General features: G+C 42.2%; 3 protein-coding genes across 4 annotated transcripts in view; 2 read left to right on the top strand and 1 right to left on the bottom strand.

The window, feature by feature from the left end:
* LOC131693527 (sodium-dependent transporter bedraggled) overlaps positions 1 to 20,128 on the bottom strand; it is a 346,814-nt gene that overhangs the window by 271,781 nt on the left and 54,905 nt on the right. The gene's annotated exons all lie outside the window — the stretch shown is intronic.
* LOC131693543 (probable cytochrome P450 9f2) lies at positions 816 to 3,045 on the top strand. Its single transcript, XM_058981454.1, has 2 exons — positions 816 to 1,098; positions 1,161 to 3,045. The coding sequence occupies exons 1-2, from the start codon at positions 887 to 889 to the stop codon at positions 2,563 to 2,565; spliced, it is 1,617 nt and encodes a 538-aa protein (XP_058837437.1). The 5' UTR covers positions 816 to 886; the 3' UTR covers positions 2,566 to 3,045.
* On the top strand, positions 16,619 to 18,437 carry LOC131693546 (cytochrome P450 9e2-like). Its single transcript, XM_058981456.1, has 2 exons — positions 16,619 to 16,891; positions 16,956 to 18,437. The coding sequence occupies exons 1-2, from the start codon at positions 16,680 to 16,682 to the stop codon at positions 18,346 to 18,348; spliced, it is 1,605 nt and encodes a 534-aa protein (XP_058837439.1). The 5' UTR covers positions 16,619 to 16,679; the 3' UTR covers positions 18,349 to 18,437.

The following is a 20,128-nucleotide window of genomic DNA, read 5'->3' as shown; positions in this document are numbered from 1 at the left end:
ATTTTACGGGGACCGCCATAAATAATGCTAAAATTGAAGGTATACTAACCAATAAAAAGGTTAAGAACCACTGGACTAAGACAACACTACTGGAATGACAACAATATCGAACAGGAGTCTGATTCAATCGAATTAGATTCGTGCAAAAAAACAATCTGTCGTAAAGCAGAAGAAGTCTGAAAACAGTTAGTTGAATAAAAATCCTCCTCGGCTAAATAAAGAATTCGCTCTTCATCAAGGTGTCACACTATTTAAATTAGATAACCTTTATTGCCGTACTGTAGAGCTAGCCTCTTCACGTACGTTACCGTCTGTTTGTCTCCATTGCACTTAAATTGACTGTCAACAAATCTATATTTGTGAACAAACCGGCAGCAAACCTGTCCAAGTGAGCATTCATAATCGTTTAGCAATTGAGATACGAGTAGAGCTACACAGGCGGCACACTCCATGGCTGCAAAATCAAATCGCAACTTAGATAGGGTGAAGTGCCTATTTTCACCATACTAAGGAGGGCGCCTCACTGATTCATTAATTACTCGGCCTACAAACAATAGAATGCGTAAAAATGGGCATCAATAGTTTTGCTTCGTTGTTAAGTACCAAGATAATAACATACAGGCATTGAAAACAGTGAATTTCTCGTGTTTGAGCGCAACGAAAACACAAATCGAGTGCCCCTATTGTTGCGCTACCATTTGACTCAATGCGTTAAACAAAGATGGCAGACACTGCTCTATCCAACGGCTTCAAATGGGTAGCGTGATAATAGAAACCTAGCGATAATGGGCTCATCACCCTACTATCGCTCTGGCAGTGTCCAGTAGATGATAAGATACCGAGAACAATTCCTTGCTCACCAATCGCGAACGTAGCGCCGTCCAGGATGGAAGTAAATCTACTCCAGCTCGCGGTGGTAATCGCCGTTTTAGCCTACCTTTACCGTTTACTAACCAAGAACAATGGATACTTTCACGATAAACCGATACCTTCGCTGCCAGTGAAACCACTGGTGGGGTCCTCGGGTCAACTTCTACTTAAGCGAACCACTTTCCCGGACTTCATCAAGATGGTCTACAACAAGTTTCCCAGCGTAAAGTAAGTTATCGAGTGCTGATAGAAGAGCTGACGATTTATCCATACCTCTTATTTTTATACAGAGTTCTAGGATTATTCGATACCACCACGCCAATGTTCGTCATTCGAGATCCGGAACTGATCAAGCGAATCGGCGTCAAAGACTTCGACCACTTCGTAGATCATCGGCCGATATTCGGGACCAGCGAGGAAATCGACAACCCACATGCTCTGTTCGGGAAGTCACTGTTTGCGATGAACGGTCAAAAGTGGCGGGATATGCGGGCGACACTCAGTCCGGCCTTCACCGGAAGTAAGATGCGACAGATGTTCCAACTGATGGCGGATTGCATGATAACGATGGTTCGCTTTTACGAGGGTGAATCGAAGAAGACTGGTGGTTCGATAGAGGTGGAGGTGAAGGATATCCTGTCACGACTGGGACTGGATGTGATTGCGTCCTGTGCCTTCGGATTGAAGCTGGATTCCTTTAAGGATCGGGATAGTGAATTTGTACGGCATGCGAAGAAAATGATGCGGTTCGGAAAGATTAGCACTGTGATGAAGATATTTGCTTTCCGCTGGTTTCCTAATGTAGTTGGACGTCTGGGTTTGGATCTAATTGATCGGGAGCAGGCGGTTTATTTCTCCGAAATCATCAAGGACACAGTGAAAACTCGCGAAAGCAAGGGAATCATTCGACATGATATGATTGATTTGCTCCAGCAAGCTAGAAAAGGAACGTTGAAGCACCAGCAGGAGACAGAAATGCAAGAGGGATTTTCTACGGTGCAAGAATCTGATGTAGGAAAAGCACAGGTGATGAAAACTATGACCGAGACAGAAATGATTGCACAGTGTCTCATTTTCTTCGTCGCCGGATTTGACACGGTTTCGACTAGTGCAACCTTTCTGATATACGAGTTGATTCGAAACCCGGAAATCCAACAAACTTTGTACAATGAAGTCATAGAAACACACAAATCACTCGCCGGAAGTCCCCTAACATACGACGTTCTTCAAAAAATGAAATACCTGGACATGGTTGTATCGGAATCATTTCGACTGTGGCCACCGGCGCCAGCAATCGATCGGCTTTGTGTGCGTGATTACACCCTGGATGACGGCGAAGGATTGCGGTTTACCATCGATAAGGGAACTTGTGCTTGGATCCCTGTCCAAGGTTTGCATCATGACCCGCAGTACTACCCGGACCCGGATCGATTCGATCCGGAACGGTTCAACGATGAGAACAAGGGAAACATCAATTTGGGAGCCTACCTACCGTTCGGTATTGGTCCCCGAAACTGTATTGGATCCCGATTCGCATTGATGGAGGTCAAATCCATTGTGTACTACTTGCTGCTGAAGTTTTCATTCCACCGGAGCGAAAAGACGCAGATACCACTGAAGCTGAAGAAAGGATTCGTCAACTTACAAACGGAGAAGGGAATGTATATGCGACTGCAGCTACGAAGCGATGTTTAGTTTGCGGATAATTGATTAGATTTTCCGCTTATGGCCGGTACCAAATAGGGAGTGAGTGGTGTGATAAGATAACGTAGTTTGGGCCATGCTTATCTGGCGACCTGGCGTATGTTTATCTGAGTATGATTTTTCGTTTATAAAATAAAACAAACACATTCCAAAACCGATGTCTGAATGAGTTGCGTTTTTGTTTTGTTGCACTTAGATTGATTCCGCTAATTTTTCCACTGTTTCTTTCTGTTTACGATTGTAGGGTATTCGGAATCTATCAAATATCTAATATGTTATTGTTGTATTAATTTTAAAAAGTTTTTGATATTATTAGAAACACGTTTCCTATGCTATGGTACAACGGTATTACAGTTTTAATGGTGTAACGGTACAAAATGGCTTAAAATCCATCTTAATCTTCTCAATCATATTAATAAACTTTTTCTGTATATGTATAAACTATTTCCAAATAAAGAAAAAACGAAAAATGTTGCGGTCGTTTATCCTGGGCGCACTGCCTGCTGTGGCGCATGATTTCTCTCGGTTGTGAATTCACTTTTCCGTCTGCTACTGGTTAGTTGTTCAGTCTGCCCCATCCTTCGCTCTCGTGTACGTCCATGTTGTTGTCGCTAGAACAGTTTTGATGTTCACTTTTGATTGCTTTTGGAGGCTTCTTGTGTTTCACAGTGTATCCGTCTTCGTTTTTGGTTATTCCTTCGCTAAGTGTACTGCACGTTGGCTTAGGGTTATCGAGGATTATCGTTTGGCCGGTTGTCTGAGGTTGCGCAGTGCAAGAATGTTTATCAGTGTGTGTTGTAGTAGATAATTTTTCCGCTGCATGTCTTACCGAAGTGTGCCGCCTGTTTGGTATGTGGGCGTCTGCCCATGGTATGTGCATAGGGTTCATTGAATGTAGCTGACACATTGACCAGATTTGCATTCGTAGGACAAGTAAGATGGTATAGGTGGCATTCTAACCACAGGAACTCCATTGGGAATGCCTGAGAAAAGGTATTCTCCAGGTGTCATTCATAACGAATTCCACTTTTCCGTAATTAGAAATTATTTTCTTAATGTACTCGGAGTTGGTGCGCGGTGCTAAATCATGTACGCGAATATCAGTAATATCCTTGTCAGTATAAACGGGGATCTTGGTTTTAATGTTGTCGTATTTGACGTCGTGCTGATGACGCTGATGACGTTTCCAAGTCCCAATAAAAAAATTAAAAAAAAAACGCCAATGTAAAAGAGCTCTTAAAACTTCTTGAAATTTCAACGAAGTAATTTTTGATGATCGTTTAACTTAATTCCCATTTTCTTTGAATCCAATATAACTAAGGTAGTATGATTGCTCTTCTCGCCGGATAACGTGATTATTTAATATATTTTTGTTAAAATAAACAAAGCTATCAAAATATTGACTTCATTAATAAGACAACCGAAACCAAAATAGAAAAGACTTGTCTTATCATGTCATGTCATGATGAGAGTCAGCAAGACAGCAATCACAAAGGGATACCATGATAGATTAATTGTCTCACTCTCCGGCGAATGTAGTTATCTGGACAAATTTCCCGTTTTATTTAACCCAAGAAAATTATTGAACAATCTTTGTGAATTTCCACAGCATTTATTTCAGTATATGATGAAGAATGTAAGTATTTCATGGCCCATTTTCTACTAATTGTTTGTAGGTCTACGAACTCAAACACACTACTTCGTACATAAACACGTGCACATGTTCGCCTGCACAACCGAACCCCTTGTACGTACACGGTGTGCGTACACGTAGGTTCGAGGCACTAGTTTTCTCTTTCTCGCTCGCATCCCCACTAGTGTTGACTCTTTTTGCTTTGTGCAAATCGTTCTCGTGTACGCACCCGGTGTACGTACACGGATGTTTGAACTAGAGTTTGTACACCGTTTGCTTAGGTACGATGTTCAAAGCGAACCTGTACATAGAGACGCAGCATGTTTGAGGTTGAACGCGTGCACGAAATTTTATACACAGGCACAAAATTGTCGACGTTCATGGGAAGTCTGATTAGTGTGATGTGTGACACAGCCGGGAATGGGTCGTTTCACCGATTGCCGTTCGGCAATTCGACGAACGGATTATTTCACAGAATGTCATTTTGTCGAATCAATCATATCATTGTATTTTTTAGAGTTGTCCTGCTGGAGCTGTAGAGCTGGGGTTCTCGGAAGGGCTTCCTGTCAGAATCACTCACTATAAATGCAGACGAGACGGAGAATATCATATTGAGTCAATGTGGTATTGAGTGTACGGTTCAGATCCGCTGGCGTAGGGACTTCATGATTGTGTGTATCATCCTAAAGGTCTCGAGCGTTTGTACGTTAACGTGTTCGATCGTGTGCGCGTACGTATGTCGCCAGTCCTAGCATGTATGTAACTTCGCGAGTATGATTCGATTTTATAATCGTGTGGTTATTCACATATTCGTGTGTGTTCTTGAATAATCGCTTGGACCGCAAATCTGAAACTAAATGTTCAGTGTACAATTCAGATACTAGAAGAGAGTGAGTTCCCCCATATCATTAGGTCTCCCGGTCATGTCGCCATGCAATGTTGTCTAGTGGATATGATCGTTTTTGATTTATTGGTACAATTGAAGGCATGGGTCTAGGCTGCTAGGATCGACGGTAGGAATTTCTGCGCGTGATCAATTCGTGATCGCGCGCACAGGCCTTTGCAGGTTCAAGCTTGAGAAAGCGTCGGACAATATATACGTGCTAAAATGTTCACTTAACCACCAGGGTATTTTCATGTTTACAAGATCGCGAGCGTACGATGATCGCGGACGTAGGTGCGCGTGGATGATCGCGAAGGTTCGAACGTGTGTGTGTTAACATGTTCGATTGCTTGGGCGTTATGATCGTGCGAACACGAGCATTTGTAGGTTCCCGCTTGATACCGCGATTGAATTTTAAAAGAGCTGAAACGTTTACTTAATCACCGGAATTTTTCATGTTTGCGAGATCGCGGCTTAGGTGTTCGTGGATGATCGCGAAGGATTGAGCGTTTGTATGTTAACGCGTTTGATTGTGACGGGCGTTGATATATCTCGCATTCTAGCGTGTATGTAACATCGCAACTATGAATTCGATTTTATAATTTTGTGTATATTTGAATATTGGTGTGTTCTTGAATAATCAAACTGACTGTGAATCTGGTGCTTAATTTTAAATGTACGGTTCAGATATTAGAAAAGAGTGAGTTTCTCCATATCACAAGAGTTACCGATCATGTCGTCATGGAACGTGTTGTCTAGTGGATATGAGCGACATTTTTGATTGATCCCACTGACGGCATGAGTCTAGATGGCTGCCACGACCAAGATTAGGGACTTTTGAACATGACCGATTTTTGATAGCGCACACACGGACGTTTGTGGATTCATGTTTGAATCCGTGTACGTAAATTCAGTGCTAAAACGTTCGCTTTATCACCGAGATGTTTCTGCAATTACATGTTCACGTTCCAGGTTTGTGTTATCTCGAAGGCCACGAGCGTTTGTACGTTTGGAATAAAAGATTGTGAGTGTAAATGAGAAAAAAAATAACATGCCGAAATATTATAACAAATACGCAAAGAGGTGAAGTAGGAGAGCATAAATTGACCGAGATTGTTTTGGTATGCATGAGTTGTAGAAAAGAAAACTAATACAGGCACACAGGACAAACTAATGAAGTAGAAGAAAACAACAAATGTAACATGCAATCAAACGAATTGAACTCTCCTGGGATATTAGAGAAACGCATTAGAATGTCAACAAATGCATTTTATCAGACTATGCTGACTGAAAATGGATGATTAACGTGCGTCGAAAACTTAATCAAAACTTCCCGAATGAATCGAAAAGTATGCTTTCATTAAATATTGGAAAAGTGACCCGACCCGAATCCGTGTAAGACAGACCCACTATTCCATCATATATGTCAGTTCAATATCCATTTCTTGACTCAACTGTTACAAAATGTTCAGTCGTAGACAAGGGAAAGTGCATCAAATCAAGCGTACCGACTCGCGACACCAACTCGAATCTTCCATACACAGAAAAATATACGACTACCACCTGATAATTGTACATTAGCACTAGAAAAAACTACAATTATTACCACAAACACTATAACAAATAGGCATCTAATTTTACATTTCCGAGTAGGTTGATCGTAAGTTTTGGCTATATTGACGTAATTACCTCTCAGTCGTTCGATTGAAACACAAAGTGTGTTTTAGTTTTAAGGGATTTGCGTCAAGCCGGCGTTAATCTATTCCGACAATAAGTTAGTGTCGGTTTCTGATGAGGCGAAGCCGAAACGCAACACAGTATGAAATAAGGATTTGTGCCCTCCTGTACAAAGACTGGTTTTTACCAACAAATTTTCACCCTAGTGAGAAATTTTGGGTTTTACCAAATTTTCCTCCTTAGGGTGAAATATAGCATAGACCTCTCAGAGGTTTTTTAAATCTGCTACACGAAATATGTTCGCAATACCGTCAAACCCATCAACCTAAGGGAGCCCAAATGTTGCACAGCCACCATCGTCAAAATTACGTTTTCTTGGGGGACGTCACGCTTGACTAGATACGCTTCTTCGAATTGCTAACTACGGCATGTTCCTCCTTGTTGTCTGCATCTCGTTTTGTGTTGCTGTTTGTTGCTCTCGAAGCACTAGATGTAGTCGTTGATGATTTAATATTGGCTTGCGGGTTTACGGTTATTACTGGTTGGACATTTATCTAAGATTTAACTGTTGAAGTCTGGATGTTTGTTTTGGTAGTAGTTTTTTCTGGAGGGTTTCCACGCATAGTGTGCAGCTTCTTCGCAGAACTGACACGTGGCAGTTTGTTGGTCATAGGTAGACAGCGTAGTCTGTACATAGGAAATACCATTTCCCATGGGTAACGAAGGAAGGAATAGAGTGTTTCAGTTATATTCTTATCACTTAGACAGCATTGACAACGCCGAGGAAGTAATTCTTCCAAGCGTCGATTTTAATGGAGACCACTTTATCATATCGCGACATGAAGCTGCTGATTGCACTATCACGTGTACCAAAAGTCAAATCATGCAGCATTATGTCGACTTGACCTTAATGTTATCATGTTCAACAAAGTGTATCATGTTGTGCTTGAGGATAAAGTCATCTAGTTGGAATGTCGATTTGTATAAGAGCCACATTGTGAACATGTTGAAACTGAATAAGTAGAACTTTATAATTGTCAAAGGTGGGCTAATTCTACAAGTTTTCAAGTCAATGACCGCTGTGATACAACGACTCAAAGTGAACTCATTGTATTCAGGCTGAGACATCTCGAGCCATAAAATGCACAGAATGCTCACAATAACAATTATGGTACTAAGTATAATATTTTTATAACCCAACGCGCACGAACCAAACGGTCAACTATTTATTGTTCAATTTATCTCCTCGTCCGCTTTGGACGAGACCAGTGTTGGTGGTGGCTGGAAACCTACTGAAGAAAATAATACTTAATCTCTCAAACTGTTTAAAGGTTAAACTTTCAGATAACCCTACGAATTTCAAATAAATCTTCAGAATTATTGGGAAGTCCTAGCAATTGCTGGAATATCCTACAGACAAATTCTACTAACTTAGGAAAAGTCGAATTTCAAGAAAATGCCCTGAAATTTGGTGCAGTTCTATGAAATTAAAGGTGATTCTATGAACTCCTCAAACTGCACCAAACTTCGATGAACCCTTATAAAGTTCAAAGAAGTAATATCTGGAAAGATTTGTAATCAATAGAAACGGTACACACTTAATTTTATCTGCCGAATTTCAGCTTTATTTTCATCTTTTGCCGAAATCTCAACAGCTGAGATTCAGCAAACATTTTTTGCAGAGATCTCAGTAAAAGTGAGAGCACTCAAAAGTTTTCACTTGGTTGGTGTGAGACTCGTAAAATGTTTCACCGAAAATCAGCAAACTAATCGCACTTTACTGAGATAGCAGTTTCTAAATTTGCTGTTGGGAAATTACCGAGTTGAATTGAGTGTGCATGTTCTACAAATTTCAGGGCAGACTGCCAAATTAGGTCTTCCGAGCTACAACAAAGCTTTTAGATCATCAGAAATCCATGAAAATCGGACAAGCATCCTGGAAGTTTTGCAAAGTTTGATGTCATAAAAACTTAACAATTTTCTATATATTTCATAGAATTTCCATAAATATCACAAATGTTGCACAAACTTCAGCAAAGTTCAACGAACTTAAAAAAAATCCTAGGAAATTCAAAAGAGTACTTGTAGGTCTTGCGAAATTGAACTCAATTCTGACAATTCACATGATTTCACAGGGAACTTGGGAAAACAAAATATGATATACCTGTATTTCATTCTCAGAAGTACATCAGAATCCAGGCTATGTTTATCGAATAATGCGCTTTAATTTATTTTCGAATAAAGCGGCGCTTAGCAGTGTAGAATACTGCCAAAAATATTTAATTCGTTTAAAGGAATATTACTAATTATACCAAAATGTGATAAATGTAATTTTAATAGGTTAATATACAAGAAATCATTACGTAAACAAACATTGAAATTGTACTAAAAATAAAAAATTACAAAATCAAACTTGTAACAACCCGAAGTGATAACGCAACACGAAGTGTAGTGGAATCCTCCATTATTCACCAATCCCACAGTGCGACCCCACACCGCGGCAAAACGTGACCTCGATGTCTCGCGCCAGCACACTCCAAGCAGAGGTCCACTAATTCGGCGCACACGCTAATTGACACCCTAACAGGCGAGGATGATGATGAGTAATGCACTATGTTTCTCGTGTATCTACAGGCGAAAAGTAGACCCCGTGAAGAAAGTGATGAATGAGCCACTAATTTGACACCCCGCGCTAGGGTCGAGTTTCAATTGCGGAGTAGGACCACTTTCAAATCGTCATTAGTGACGGTTCTGTTTTCTTGCGAACTGGAACAGTCATTGCTGCTGTGTATGTGGGAATGAAGGAGGGGGGGGGGGGTGATAGGTAAAGTGATGTTTTGAACTGGATAGTGGTGGAATCAGCGTGAAACATACGACATACAAACTGCGACTTTGAATGCCGAATTATTGTGTGTATTTGTGTACTTTGAACCGGTTTGGAGTGATCAAAAGCTAATTGAACGAAATATTCTTAAAATAGAATCCTAGGCCCGTAACTGGAATTTGCGTGGGTTGAGGAAATGGTTAAAAATTTAATGCATAATTTAACAAATTATGATGACATGAGATCTCCGAGCAAATAGCCACTGAACACTGTATGAAAACGGAACGGTCTAGAATAGAATACATGTTTACAATGTGCAGGAAACACCAAATCCGAATAGGTAGAAACATGTCATCGCAAAAATCAGTACTCATGATTTTTATGGCATTTTCGTTTTTGACAGGGCACTACACTGGTATGGTCGGTGTTACACTCATTCAAGCTTGGATGTAATTAGGTTATCTCTTTTTTGCACTACACCTGTGTAGCACAAGGAAAAAACGAAAAAGCTTTTACTCTTAGTAAAACATCCAATCGTAATGCATCGTGATAGGCGTCTAAATATTCGTCAAGGCCTACTGTAGTCAACTCCCTGTTTAGGATAATTTCCACACCAACTCCCGAACATGTTCAGGCTAGCTATGCAGAGATGCCTTGACGAGTGCCGTTTCCCCGATAGATGGAAAAGGCAGAAATTGGTGCTGTTGCCGAAGCCCGGGAAGCCGCCAGGCGACCCATCGGCGTACAGACCAATCTGTCTGATCGACACGACTGGCAAACTTATTGAGAGGATCATCCTCAACAGGCTAACCCCGTACGCAGAAGGTACAGACGGTCTGTCAAGCAACCAGTTTGGCTTTCGGAAGGGTAAGTCCACAGTGGACGCTCTCAACTCAGTGATAAATACTGCCGAGATAGCGATCCAACAGAAAAGGCGAGGTATTCGATACTGTGCGTTAGTGACACTCGACGTGAAGAACACATTCAACAGCGCAAGCTGGGATGCCATCGCGCTCTCGTTACACCGGCTTAGCCTACCGGTGGGTCTGTACTGGATCCTGGAAAGTTACTTCCAAAACCGCGTACTGCTATACGAGACCGATGCCGGTCAGAAAAGGGTTCCGATTACCGCCGGAGTCCCGCAGGGCTCGATCCTAGGCCCGGTGCTATGGAACCTCATGTATGACGGGGTTCTGAGACTGAAGTTCCCTCCTGGGGTCAAGATCGTCGGTTTTGCCGACGACGTAACCTTGGAGGTCTACGGGGAGTCAATTCCTGAGGTAGAACTAACCGCAGAACACGCGATCAGCACGGTGGAGGAAAGGATGAGCGCGAGAGGCCTGGAGCTCGCTCATCATAAGACGGAGGTAGTTATCGTCAACAACCGCAAGTCGGCACAACATGCAGTTATCCATGTGGGAGAAGTCGCGATCACTTCACAGCGAAGTCTGAAGTCTCTCGGAGTCATTATAGACGACAAGCTGACCTTCGGCAGCCATGTCGATCATACATGCAAGAGAGCGTCGACTGCTGTTGCGGCTCTATCGAGAATGATGTCCAACAGCTCAAAGGTGTGCACCAGTAGACGTAGGTTACTGGCAGGCGTTGCCGTATCTATCCTCAGGTACGGCGGCCCGTCATGGTCAAGAGCACTGAGGGTAACCCGTTACCTACAGAAACTGGAGAGCACCTACCGCGTGATGTGCCTCAGAGTGATATCTGCCTACCGCACGGTATCACACGATGCATCCTGCGTGATAGCGAGCATGATGCCAGTCGGGTTGGTCATTCGGGAAGATGAGGAGTGCTTCGAGCTACGTGGAAATCGGGGAGCCCGCGAGCGCACCAGGGTGACCTCGGTCGCCAGATGGCAGCGTGAGTGGGACAACTCCTCGAAAGGTAGGTGGACCCACCGGCTGATACCTAGCATATCGAGCTGGGTGGGAAGACCCCATGGGGAAGTTCACTTCCACCTGACACAATTCCTGTCAGGCCATGGCTGTTTCCGACAGTACCTCCACAGGTTCGGGCACGCGGAGGTCCCAATGTGCCCGGACTGCCCAGGTGTAGACGAAACTGCCGAACACATACTGTTCGTATGTCCTCGGTTCGACGTCGAAAGAAGAGCAATGCTTGACGTCTGTGGCTGGGACACAACCCCTGATACCCTTATTCAGCGGATGTGTCAATCGGTGGAGAAGTGGAACGCAGTCTCGGCTGCTACCATCCAGATTGCCAGTAGGCTACAGGTAATCTGGCGAACCGAGCAACAGACGACGGGCACGGCTAACTAGTGATTGGTTAGCTGGAGCGAAAAAAGCCAAGCGCAAAAAAGGGAGTGAATGGTCTGTTCATGCCGAGCAGGTTTGGCGCAGCGACTGGCAATCGCGTAAGGGGTAAACCCAGCCACCCCGAAGCAAGACAGAAGAGTGAGTGTATAGGCGTATAAGTGCCAAGACGGGAGGGTCGTAGCGTAGTATGTTGGGACTTAGCTATCGATGCCTCATGGCGTGGCAGAGGAGTAAAAGGGTGAGCATCCAAGTCAGTCTCACACGGCATGTTAAGGGTGAGCACAAAAGTCAGCCTCACATGGTATGGTACAGGATAGCACAAAAGTAAGCCTAGCAAGGAATGAAAAAGGTGAGCACCCAAGTCAGCCTCACATGGTATGGGTGGGGCGAGCAAAAAAGTAAGCCTAGCAAGGAATGAGTAAGGTGAGTACACAAGTCAGCCTCGCAAGGAACGAAAAAGGTGAGCACAAAAGTCAGCCTCATGTGGGAGTGTTTGAGAGTGCGGTAGATTGGACCCTACCAATAGCACGTGTACTGGGCTAGGACGTAAAGGTCTTCTCCATTGTAAAAAAAACGCCAACTCCCTATATCTTGTTTCAGAGCATGTTCGAAAAAGAAATATATCGAAAAGAGGAAAAAAATTCTGATATGGCAGGCGATTTGTTGATTTGGACTCGCAGACTCAAACGTGATGTATGCAACCATGACGTCAATTAGGGTTGTGGTACCGGTAGTCCCGTTAATAAATGCAATACATATTAATACATATAAGTATCGGTATTTTCGATACTATGCAATGCTTTGATGAACAATATAATATAACAATATTACCTTTCAGCAAATTTAGGGGCCTGTTTCAAACACCGGTCAGCAAGATGGCATTAGGAAATTAACGAATGTAACTCCCGCTGTACGTAGCTGAATATTTTAATTATTTATTCGAAAATAAATACAACGATCTTTCATTCATGTATTCTGAATCAGCATGAATAAAATAACAATCGATTTGTTTTTTTTTATATCCCATAAGCGGCATTTTCCCATTATTCGCTGTATGCCGAAGTCACACTGTTAATTATTAATCTATAAAAGAACGAACGCCAACTTAGTACCTAACCTCGATCTTAATAGGACATGTGGGGATCTGATCTGAGTTTGTGATCAGCGTTGTTTGATTACATGTGATATGCATTTAAAGCCAGGTAAGAAGGAAAATGTTTCGTCATATGGATTGTCATAACACAAACTGTTGGAAATACATGGAAAAAAGGTTATTCAATCGATGGATTTCAAATCTCCTTATTTTGATGATTCCTTTAAGGAACTCCAAGATAGTGCGCGGGGCAAATCGACGTACCTTGATTTCATCATCATTCATATACACGGGAATCTTGGCTCAAACGTCGTTGTATTCGATGTTCTGTTGCATGAAATTCTTCACAATGACGCTTCCAGCCTCAGTAAAACTTATATAAACGTTGGCAGTACCACATTACACCCACAATATAGCCATTTCCGTGAGGAATATCGCCGTTATCACATTTAGGAACTGTTCTACCAAGTGCACATTTGTTTAAAGTCAGTCGCAATGGGAATTCTCGTAGTAAAGGCACGTTTCACTTCTGTGGTATACCGATTCTCAGCCAGAGGATCGATACTGTTCTGTTTGTGCAGTGGATAAGCAGCAAAGTAGTAGAAATTGATTGCTTGGTTCATTGATAGCTATAACAGAGTATTTTTTTGCTTCTGCTCTCGACGAGATTAAAAGGTAGAATGAAGCATATAAAAGTTTACCAATAAAAGTATATTTTTGAATATTATATGTCGCGCTGGTGTTAGCTTTTTTTATATAAACATTTCAGTACCGGTATTTTACTGGTACTAGCGGTACTGAGGGATACCAAAAAAGGTCGGTAATAGGAACCCTTTTGTATGTTCAAGGTCACCAGATTTGTATTATCGCGAGCGTCACAAGCGTTTCTATGTTAACGTGTTTGATAGCGTGCGCGTTTTTATGAGGCGTATGATAGCGTGATTAAACTGTATAATAATTTCGCATGTTTGAATGGCTTTCGAATACTCGCGCGGGCCATCATTTTGATTGTTATTTTTGAGTTACGGTTCTGACGAAGGGAGAATCTTCACCATTTCACTGGAATCACCAACTATGGCGCCCTAAGGACTTGTCTAGTGTATCTAAGTTTCGTATTTTAGCATGAGAGCTCCCGGACGAGTCCGATTTATGCGGGCGTTTGTATGCTGGTGCTTGGAACAGCATACATAAATTCGTAAGTGCTAACACGCTCATTTAATCGCCGGGACGTTTTTATGGTTGCTAGATCGTGGGGTAGATATGCGTGAGAGATCACGTTTGCGACTGAGTTTGTATTATCGAGGAAGTCTCAAGCATTTGTATTGTTCTGTGTGCGCTCTTTTTATCGAGTGGGCAATTGCATGCTGCGTATGCTAGCGCGTTTATAATTTGTATTAATGTACTAGTGCGTTACTATATCCGTATGGTCTTTTGCATATACCGGTGTGCTTTAGAGTGTCAACAGAGCAAAACAAGAAACTACACATTAATGAGACATTCATCCAGTAAAGGTTACATGAACGCACGACTTGTTTACAATAATATATTTGAGAAAGACAATAGATATTGCGACAATCTTGCACAGAACAGCAGAAAAATAATTGAAATGAAGTATGAAAAAGTTAAAAATATAGAGCATATAAAGACATTAATTTTCCGACGGCCTACCAAATACTAAATACTGCCTTAAAGGGTTACATACCTTTTTGTTCGAAAAAATTCAAACGAATTTACGTAAAGGCGTAAAGCAATGATTTCATTACATCAAACTTATAGTATTTTGGTAGTACATTTTTCAATGAAATAAACAAGCATAAGTTTATAAAAAATATTGATAATTGATGGAGTTATGGCTTTTCCCCGAAACCCTTTTTTATTTAAGAGGATTGCGGTGATCACGATTGAAGACCAATAGATCAACTAAAATCCCAAAACTCAAAAAATTCCATTGATATATGAGTATTCGTCGTACCTTAACGACTAGTTGAATAAACGATAGTTTTTTCCTGCATTCGGGAACGTTTTTTTTTTAAATCGTTGCTTAAACTCTAAAAATTTCATTAAAAATTATCCTGAGAGTTTGAAAAGCATGCAACATAAAATAGACCTAATAAACGCTCCTGACCTCCGTGATTCACCACTATAAAGGCGTAACATCTTAAAATAGCTTTCTGTTAAAGGTCAATTTGAAGAGCTACAATTATGCTCAATAGAAAATGAGAGGTTATTTTTTCTATTTGACGCGAAATTTAAAGTGCATTTTGTTATTTTCTATGCACTCTCGTTTCTCCTTGATTCATCGCGACATGTACCTACAGGTACATTGATAGACAATAATGGAGAGCGACTAAAATGTTGCAACTGGTTGCAATAGTAAGTTCTTCGTGAGAACATGTCCCAAGAGCGAAAAAATGAATATGTTCTATTCCATTCTATAGAAAAAAAATATACACGACGGATACAGTTACGTCTCATCGGGATCTGGCAATGACTTAGCATCAGAACGTCACTAATCCAGACTAAACTACTGCTGGGGGACGGGCATAGCGTAGTTGGTAAATCGATTGCCTTGTATGCAGTCCACCATAGGGTTAGAGATTTTTCCAAAAGGAGATTTCTCTAACCCGAAACGAGGCGAATGACCCCAAGGTTAAAACCTCTATAATCAAAATAAAAAAAACTAATGCTTGTAACCTCCCGCAAGAAAAAAAAGTTGGGGTACTACGTCAGTGCCTGATTTTGATGAAACGAAATCGAAACGCATTCCATCGACTAACTAATACGGGCACAACAATTGGATATCCCGAGCAAATTCTCATGGGCTCAAACACCATACAACCCCATAAAAATACCATAAACATGGTCCGCGCTAAATTTGACAACCATCAAAATACCATGAAATGCTCTTAAACACCTATAAGTGCACCACAATATGGTTTTTAAATGGGATCTTCCAGACCATGGTGATGGTGTTTTCATGGGTTGAACCCATTCCAAACACTATCAAAACACCATGCAGGGGGGGGGTGAATATGGAACATAATCATGATGATTATGAGCTTTTTGTTTGCTCGGGATTATTATTCAATTGATGTAACAGAAATAGACATCCGATTTAACGCCACATCACGTTGTTGAACTCGAACAGTTTGAAATACTGCTACAGTATCGGTGACTTCGTATCAGAAAAGTTATAAATAAACGAATGTCTCTGAACTACTCGCCTCTCATTAAACCCTATTGCTTTAAGATATTCAAAAGTAAATCAAAAATTTATATCTATATTATTAATCATAATATAATATACAATATAATAACTTTCCATCCCAGTCCACACTACCAAAAACATGGAAAAAATCCCTGTTTTCTAGAATATTTGCCTTGCCAAAGAAACACAAAACTCCGAACAAACAAGTGAGAGTGTCAGTTGGGTCAATTTATTTAAATTTCTTCAAATGTTTATAAATATCACTCGCTTCAACCAAAACACACCCGCCTCCCCTTTTATATTATCAGCGCAATTCCCGCTCGACGTGTGCTCTTATCTATGTACATAAGGCATCTTCCTTTTACGGAATATCACATACAGTTGTTATGATTAAAACTCGACCGATAAATAAGCTCGAATTCGTTCCGAAATACACGCAGTCGCTGGCGTTTGCTCCTGTACAACGGATGTGTAGACGACAAAAGACACATTCAAAATGGAAATAAACCTTCTGTATGTCGTAGCCGTCGGCACCGTACTAGCCATCGTCTATTACTTGCTCACCAAAAACAAAGACTACTTCCACGGGAAACCCATTCCCTCGTTGGCCGCCAAATTTCTGCTGGGCAGTACATGGCCACTGTATCTAAGGACACTGTCGTTCGGTGACTTCATCCGGTCCGTCTATGGAAAGTTCCCAAATGCCAAGTAAGTGTGAAACAGCCATACAGCCATAATTACCGTCTCATATTAAAATCTCCACTATTTCCAGAGTCTTCGGAATGTTCGACCTAACCGCACCGGTGTTTGTCCTCCGGGATCCGGAGCTAATCAAAAAGATCGCGGTGAAAGATTTCGACCATTTTGTCGACCATGTGCCTACCTTCGGTAGCACGGATCACGATCACCCGAATCTGATCGTGGGTAAATCACTGTTTGCTCTGACCGGTCAAAAGTGGAAGAACATGCGAGCAACGTTGAGTCCAGCATTCACCGGTAGTAAGCTGCGGTTGATGTTCGATCTGATAGTGGAATGTAGTGAGAATGCGGTACGGTACTATAAGGACGAAGCGCGTACCAAAGGTCCGCAGGAGTACGAAATGAAGAACATCTTCTCGCGGTTTACCAACGACGTGGTGGCGACGAGTGCATTCGGGTTACAGGTTGATTCTTTGAAAAACCCTACCAACGAGTTTTACGTAACCGGGAAAAAGATGATGAACTTCTCTCGGTTTAGTGTATTGCTCAGAATCCTCGGGTATCGATTTATACCGGATATCTTAGGCCGTTTGGGGATCGATATTATCGATGCGAAACACAACAGCTACTTCCGATCACTGATTCTGACGGCTATAAAGGAACGGGAAACCAAGGGTATCGTTCGGCAGGATATGGTAAACCTTCTGATTCAGGCGAAGAAAGGCATACTTAAGCATAAAAAACAGAAAGAAGAAGACGGTGGGTTTGCTGCCGTGCAAGAATCGGACGTTGGTAAAGGTCAAAGTTTGGCAACACTGACGGATACTGAAATGGTTGCTCAATGTTTGATCTTTTTCCTAGCTGGGTTCGATACCGTGTCGACGTGTTTGCTTTTCACAACGTACGAACTGGCGGTAAATCCAGACATACAACAAAAACTGTACGAAGAAATCGTGGCTACGAACTCCTCACTGGACGGAGGATCACTGACTTATGATGCCATGCATAAAATGAAATATTTGGATATGGTCGTATCGGAGTCTCTTCGAATGTGGCCACCTGCTCCGGCACTCGATAGAATTTGTGTAAAGGACTATCTGCTGGATTGTGGCGATGGTCTCAAGTTTACCATCGACAAGGGAACCATCGTTTGGATACCGGTTCAGGCATTACACTACGATCCAAAGTACTACCCGAATCCGGAAGTGTTCGATCCGGAGCGGTTCGGTGATGAACAAAAGGATAACATTAGCACGGAAACATATGCACCGTTTGGAATCGGCCCAAGGAACTGTATTGGATCTAGGTTTGCACTTGCCGAGGTCAAAACTATTCTGTACTATTTGTTGCTTAATTTTTCGCTGGAAAAGACTAGCCGAACGGAGGTGCCGCTCAAAATTATTAAGGGATTCGGGGATGTTATTCCGGAGAATGGCGTGCATTTGGAGTTTAGACCGAGAAATTAAGAATTATGAGGTTAGATATGTATAATTTAGGAAAATAGATAAGCAATCAAATATTATGAATAAAGACTGTAATCGATAAGATACTCATAAAAGCAATCGTTCGCAAGATGTTTTTATTAAATATAGCATATGAACCATCCCTTTCATTCCATTTCCGAGATCTTCTCCTGCATTATCATCAGCAGTTTCTTCTCCGTTCGCTCAAGCTCATCAATCTTCTGCGCAATGTCCAACACATTCGGTGCCCTGTATCGTCCGGCTTTCTTCCTCAATTCCCCGTTAAGTGCTTCCAGCTCCTGAATATCCTCCTCGGTTTGAGCTATTTTCTCCTCCAGCCGTTGCAAGTTCTTCTCCAACCGCACACAATCCGCACTAACCTGCCCGTACTGTTGCATCGTTTCGCCCAGTTTGATCTTCTCCCGGGTCGTGTCCCGCTTCACAACACCTCCCATCAGCTTCAGCTCGTAGTTCGTTTTGCTAACATCCCGCAGCTCGACCTCGTTATCCTTCTGCTGGATGACCAAGCTCTCGTGATCCACCAGCAGGCTGTCGCTACCGACGATACGCTGCTTCTCCGCGACCAGATCCCGCTTAACCTGCAGCTCGACGGTGGACTTCCGTAGCTGGAAGCGAATCGTTTCCGTCGCCATCTTGCACTTTTCGGCCCAATCCCGGCAAAAGTCGGAAAACAGTTCGAACGGAACGGGTTCCAGTGGGTTGCGGGCACGGCGGTCGGCGATTTTCGATTCAAGCGTTGATACCGCTCGGGTGGCTTCCTGCATCGTTAGGTTCATGTCCTCTAGGGAGCTTTCCAGTTCGTTGATTTGTTTGCAAAAGCTTACCGGTTGTTTGGCGGCGGCGGCCATGCTGTGTGGTTGTACTTGACAGAGACGACAAAGATGATCTGTTGCTGCTTTGTGCCATGGCTTGCTTTCTGTGGCTGTCGGAGACAAGGCCTGGTGACAAATGTGAGCTGTTGTTCCCAAAAATGCTTATTACACCACGTTCACACTACGAGTTAAAACGTGTTTTAACAATATCTTGGTGACGTTTTCTTATTTCCAATGATTACAAATTTATTCCGAAGTAAATATGAGGGAGATTTTTTTGCTTTTATTATGTCTTAAGTATTGGAGCAAACCTTTTATTACCAATAAACGAATTCTTTTTGTTTTGAAACAACTAGATTTGGTTCTCGTGCGATACCGACGCGAACTTCACGCAACTCATACAGCGGAACTTTGCCGGAACGTTCCATTAGGGAGGACGTGCGGCGGGGCATGCTAAATCAAGTAAGGTTTCGTATGCAACTGCATTAAGTACAGTACAGGGGTCTACAGTTAACCAATGCCCGCCCGCCCGTTTGTCTTTTCCGCTCGTTTCACTGTAATGTGAACCTTCCATAAATGGTTTATTGAGAAAGCCATTGTTGGGTGGCCAACCGGGTGGAAAATGGTTGACTATTACAATAGACCCACAAGCGTCGCCGCAGCAGCGGAGTGCATTTCGTGCCGGTCACCAATTTGGCTGGTGTGAAATTATTGCGGCGTGCTGTTGGTGGTGTCGATTCGGAACACTTTTAATTGAACGTGATTTTGAAATCATAGTTGGTTTCTTACATTTGTCTAGGTTTATGAGACTGTAACTCTTTTCAGTAGTACGGATGAAAAGCAGTGTTGATTAGCTTCAAAGATTGCTTTTCACGAGATTATCACTCAAATGCCAATGAACTTTATTTAGTAGCCAACTACTTATAAGTTACGCAAATAAAAATCAAATA

This window comes from Topomyia yanbarensis, chromosome 3, assembly GCF_030247195.1.
Source record: "Topomyia yanbarensis strain Yona2022 chromosome 3, ASM3024719v1, whole genome shotgun sequence".
In the NCBI taxonomy this organism is placed as follows: domain Eukaryota; kingdom Metazoa; phylum Arthropoda; class Insecta; order Diptera; family Culicidae; genus Topomyia; species Topomyia yanbarensis.
This window is presented reverse-complemented; position numbering and strand designations above follow the sequence as displayed.

Coding starts and splice junctions, on each gene's coding strand:
- LOC131693543 (XM_058981454.1), top strand. CDS start 887: ATGGAAGTAAATCTACTCCAGCTCGCGGTGGTAATCGCCGTTTTAGCC. Junction 1,099..1,160: donor AACAAGTTTCCCAGCGTAAA/GTAAGTTATCGA, acceptor ATTTTTATACAG/AGTTCTAGGATTATTCGATA.
- LOC131693546 (XM_058981456.1), top strand. CDS start 16,680: ATGGAAATAAACCTTCTGTATGTCGTAGCCGTCGGCACCGTACTAGCC. Junction 16,892..16,955: donor GGAAAGTTCCCAAATGCCAA/GTAAGTGTGAAA, acceptor CACTATTTCCAG/AGTCTTCGGAATGTTCGACC.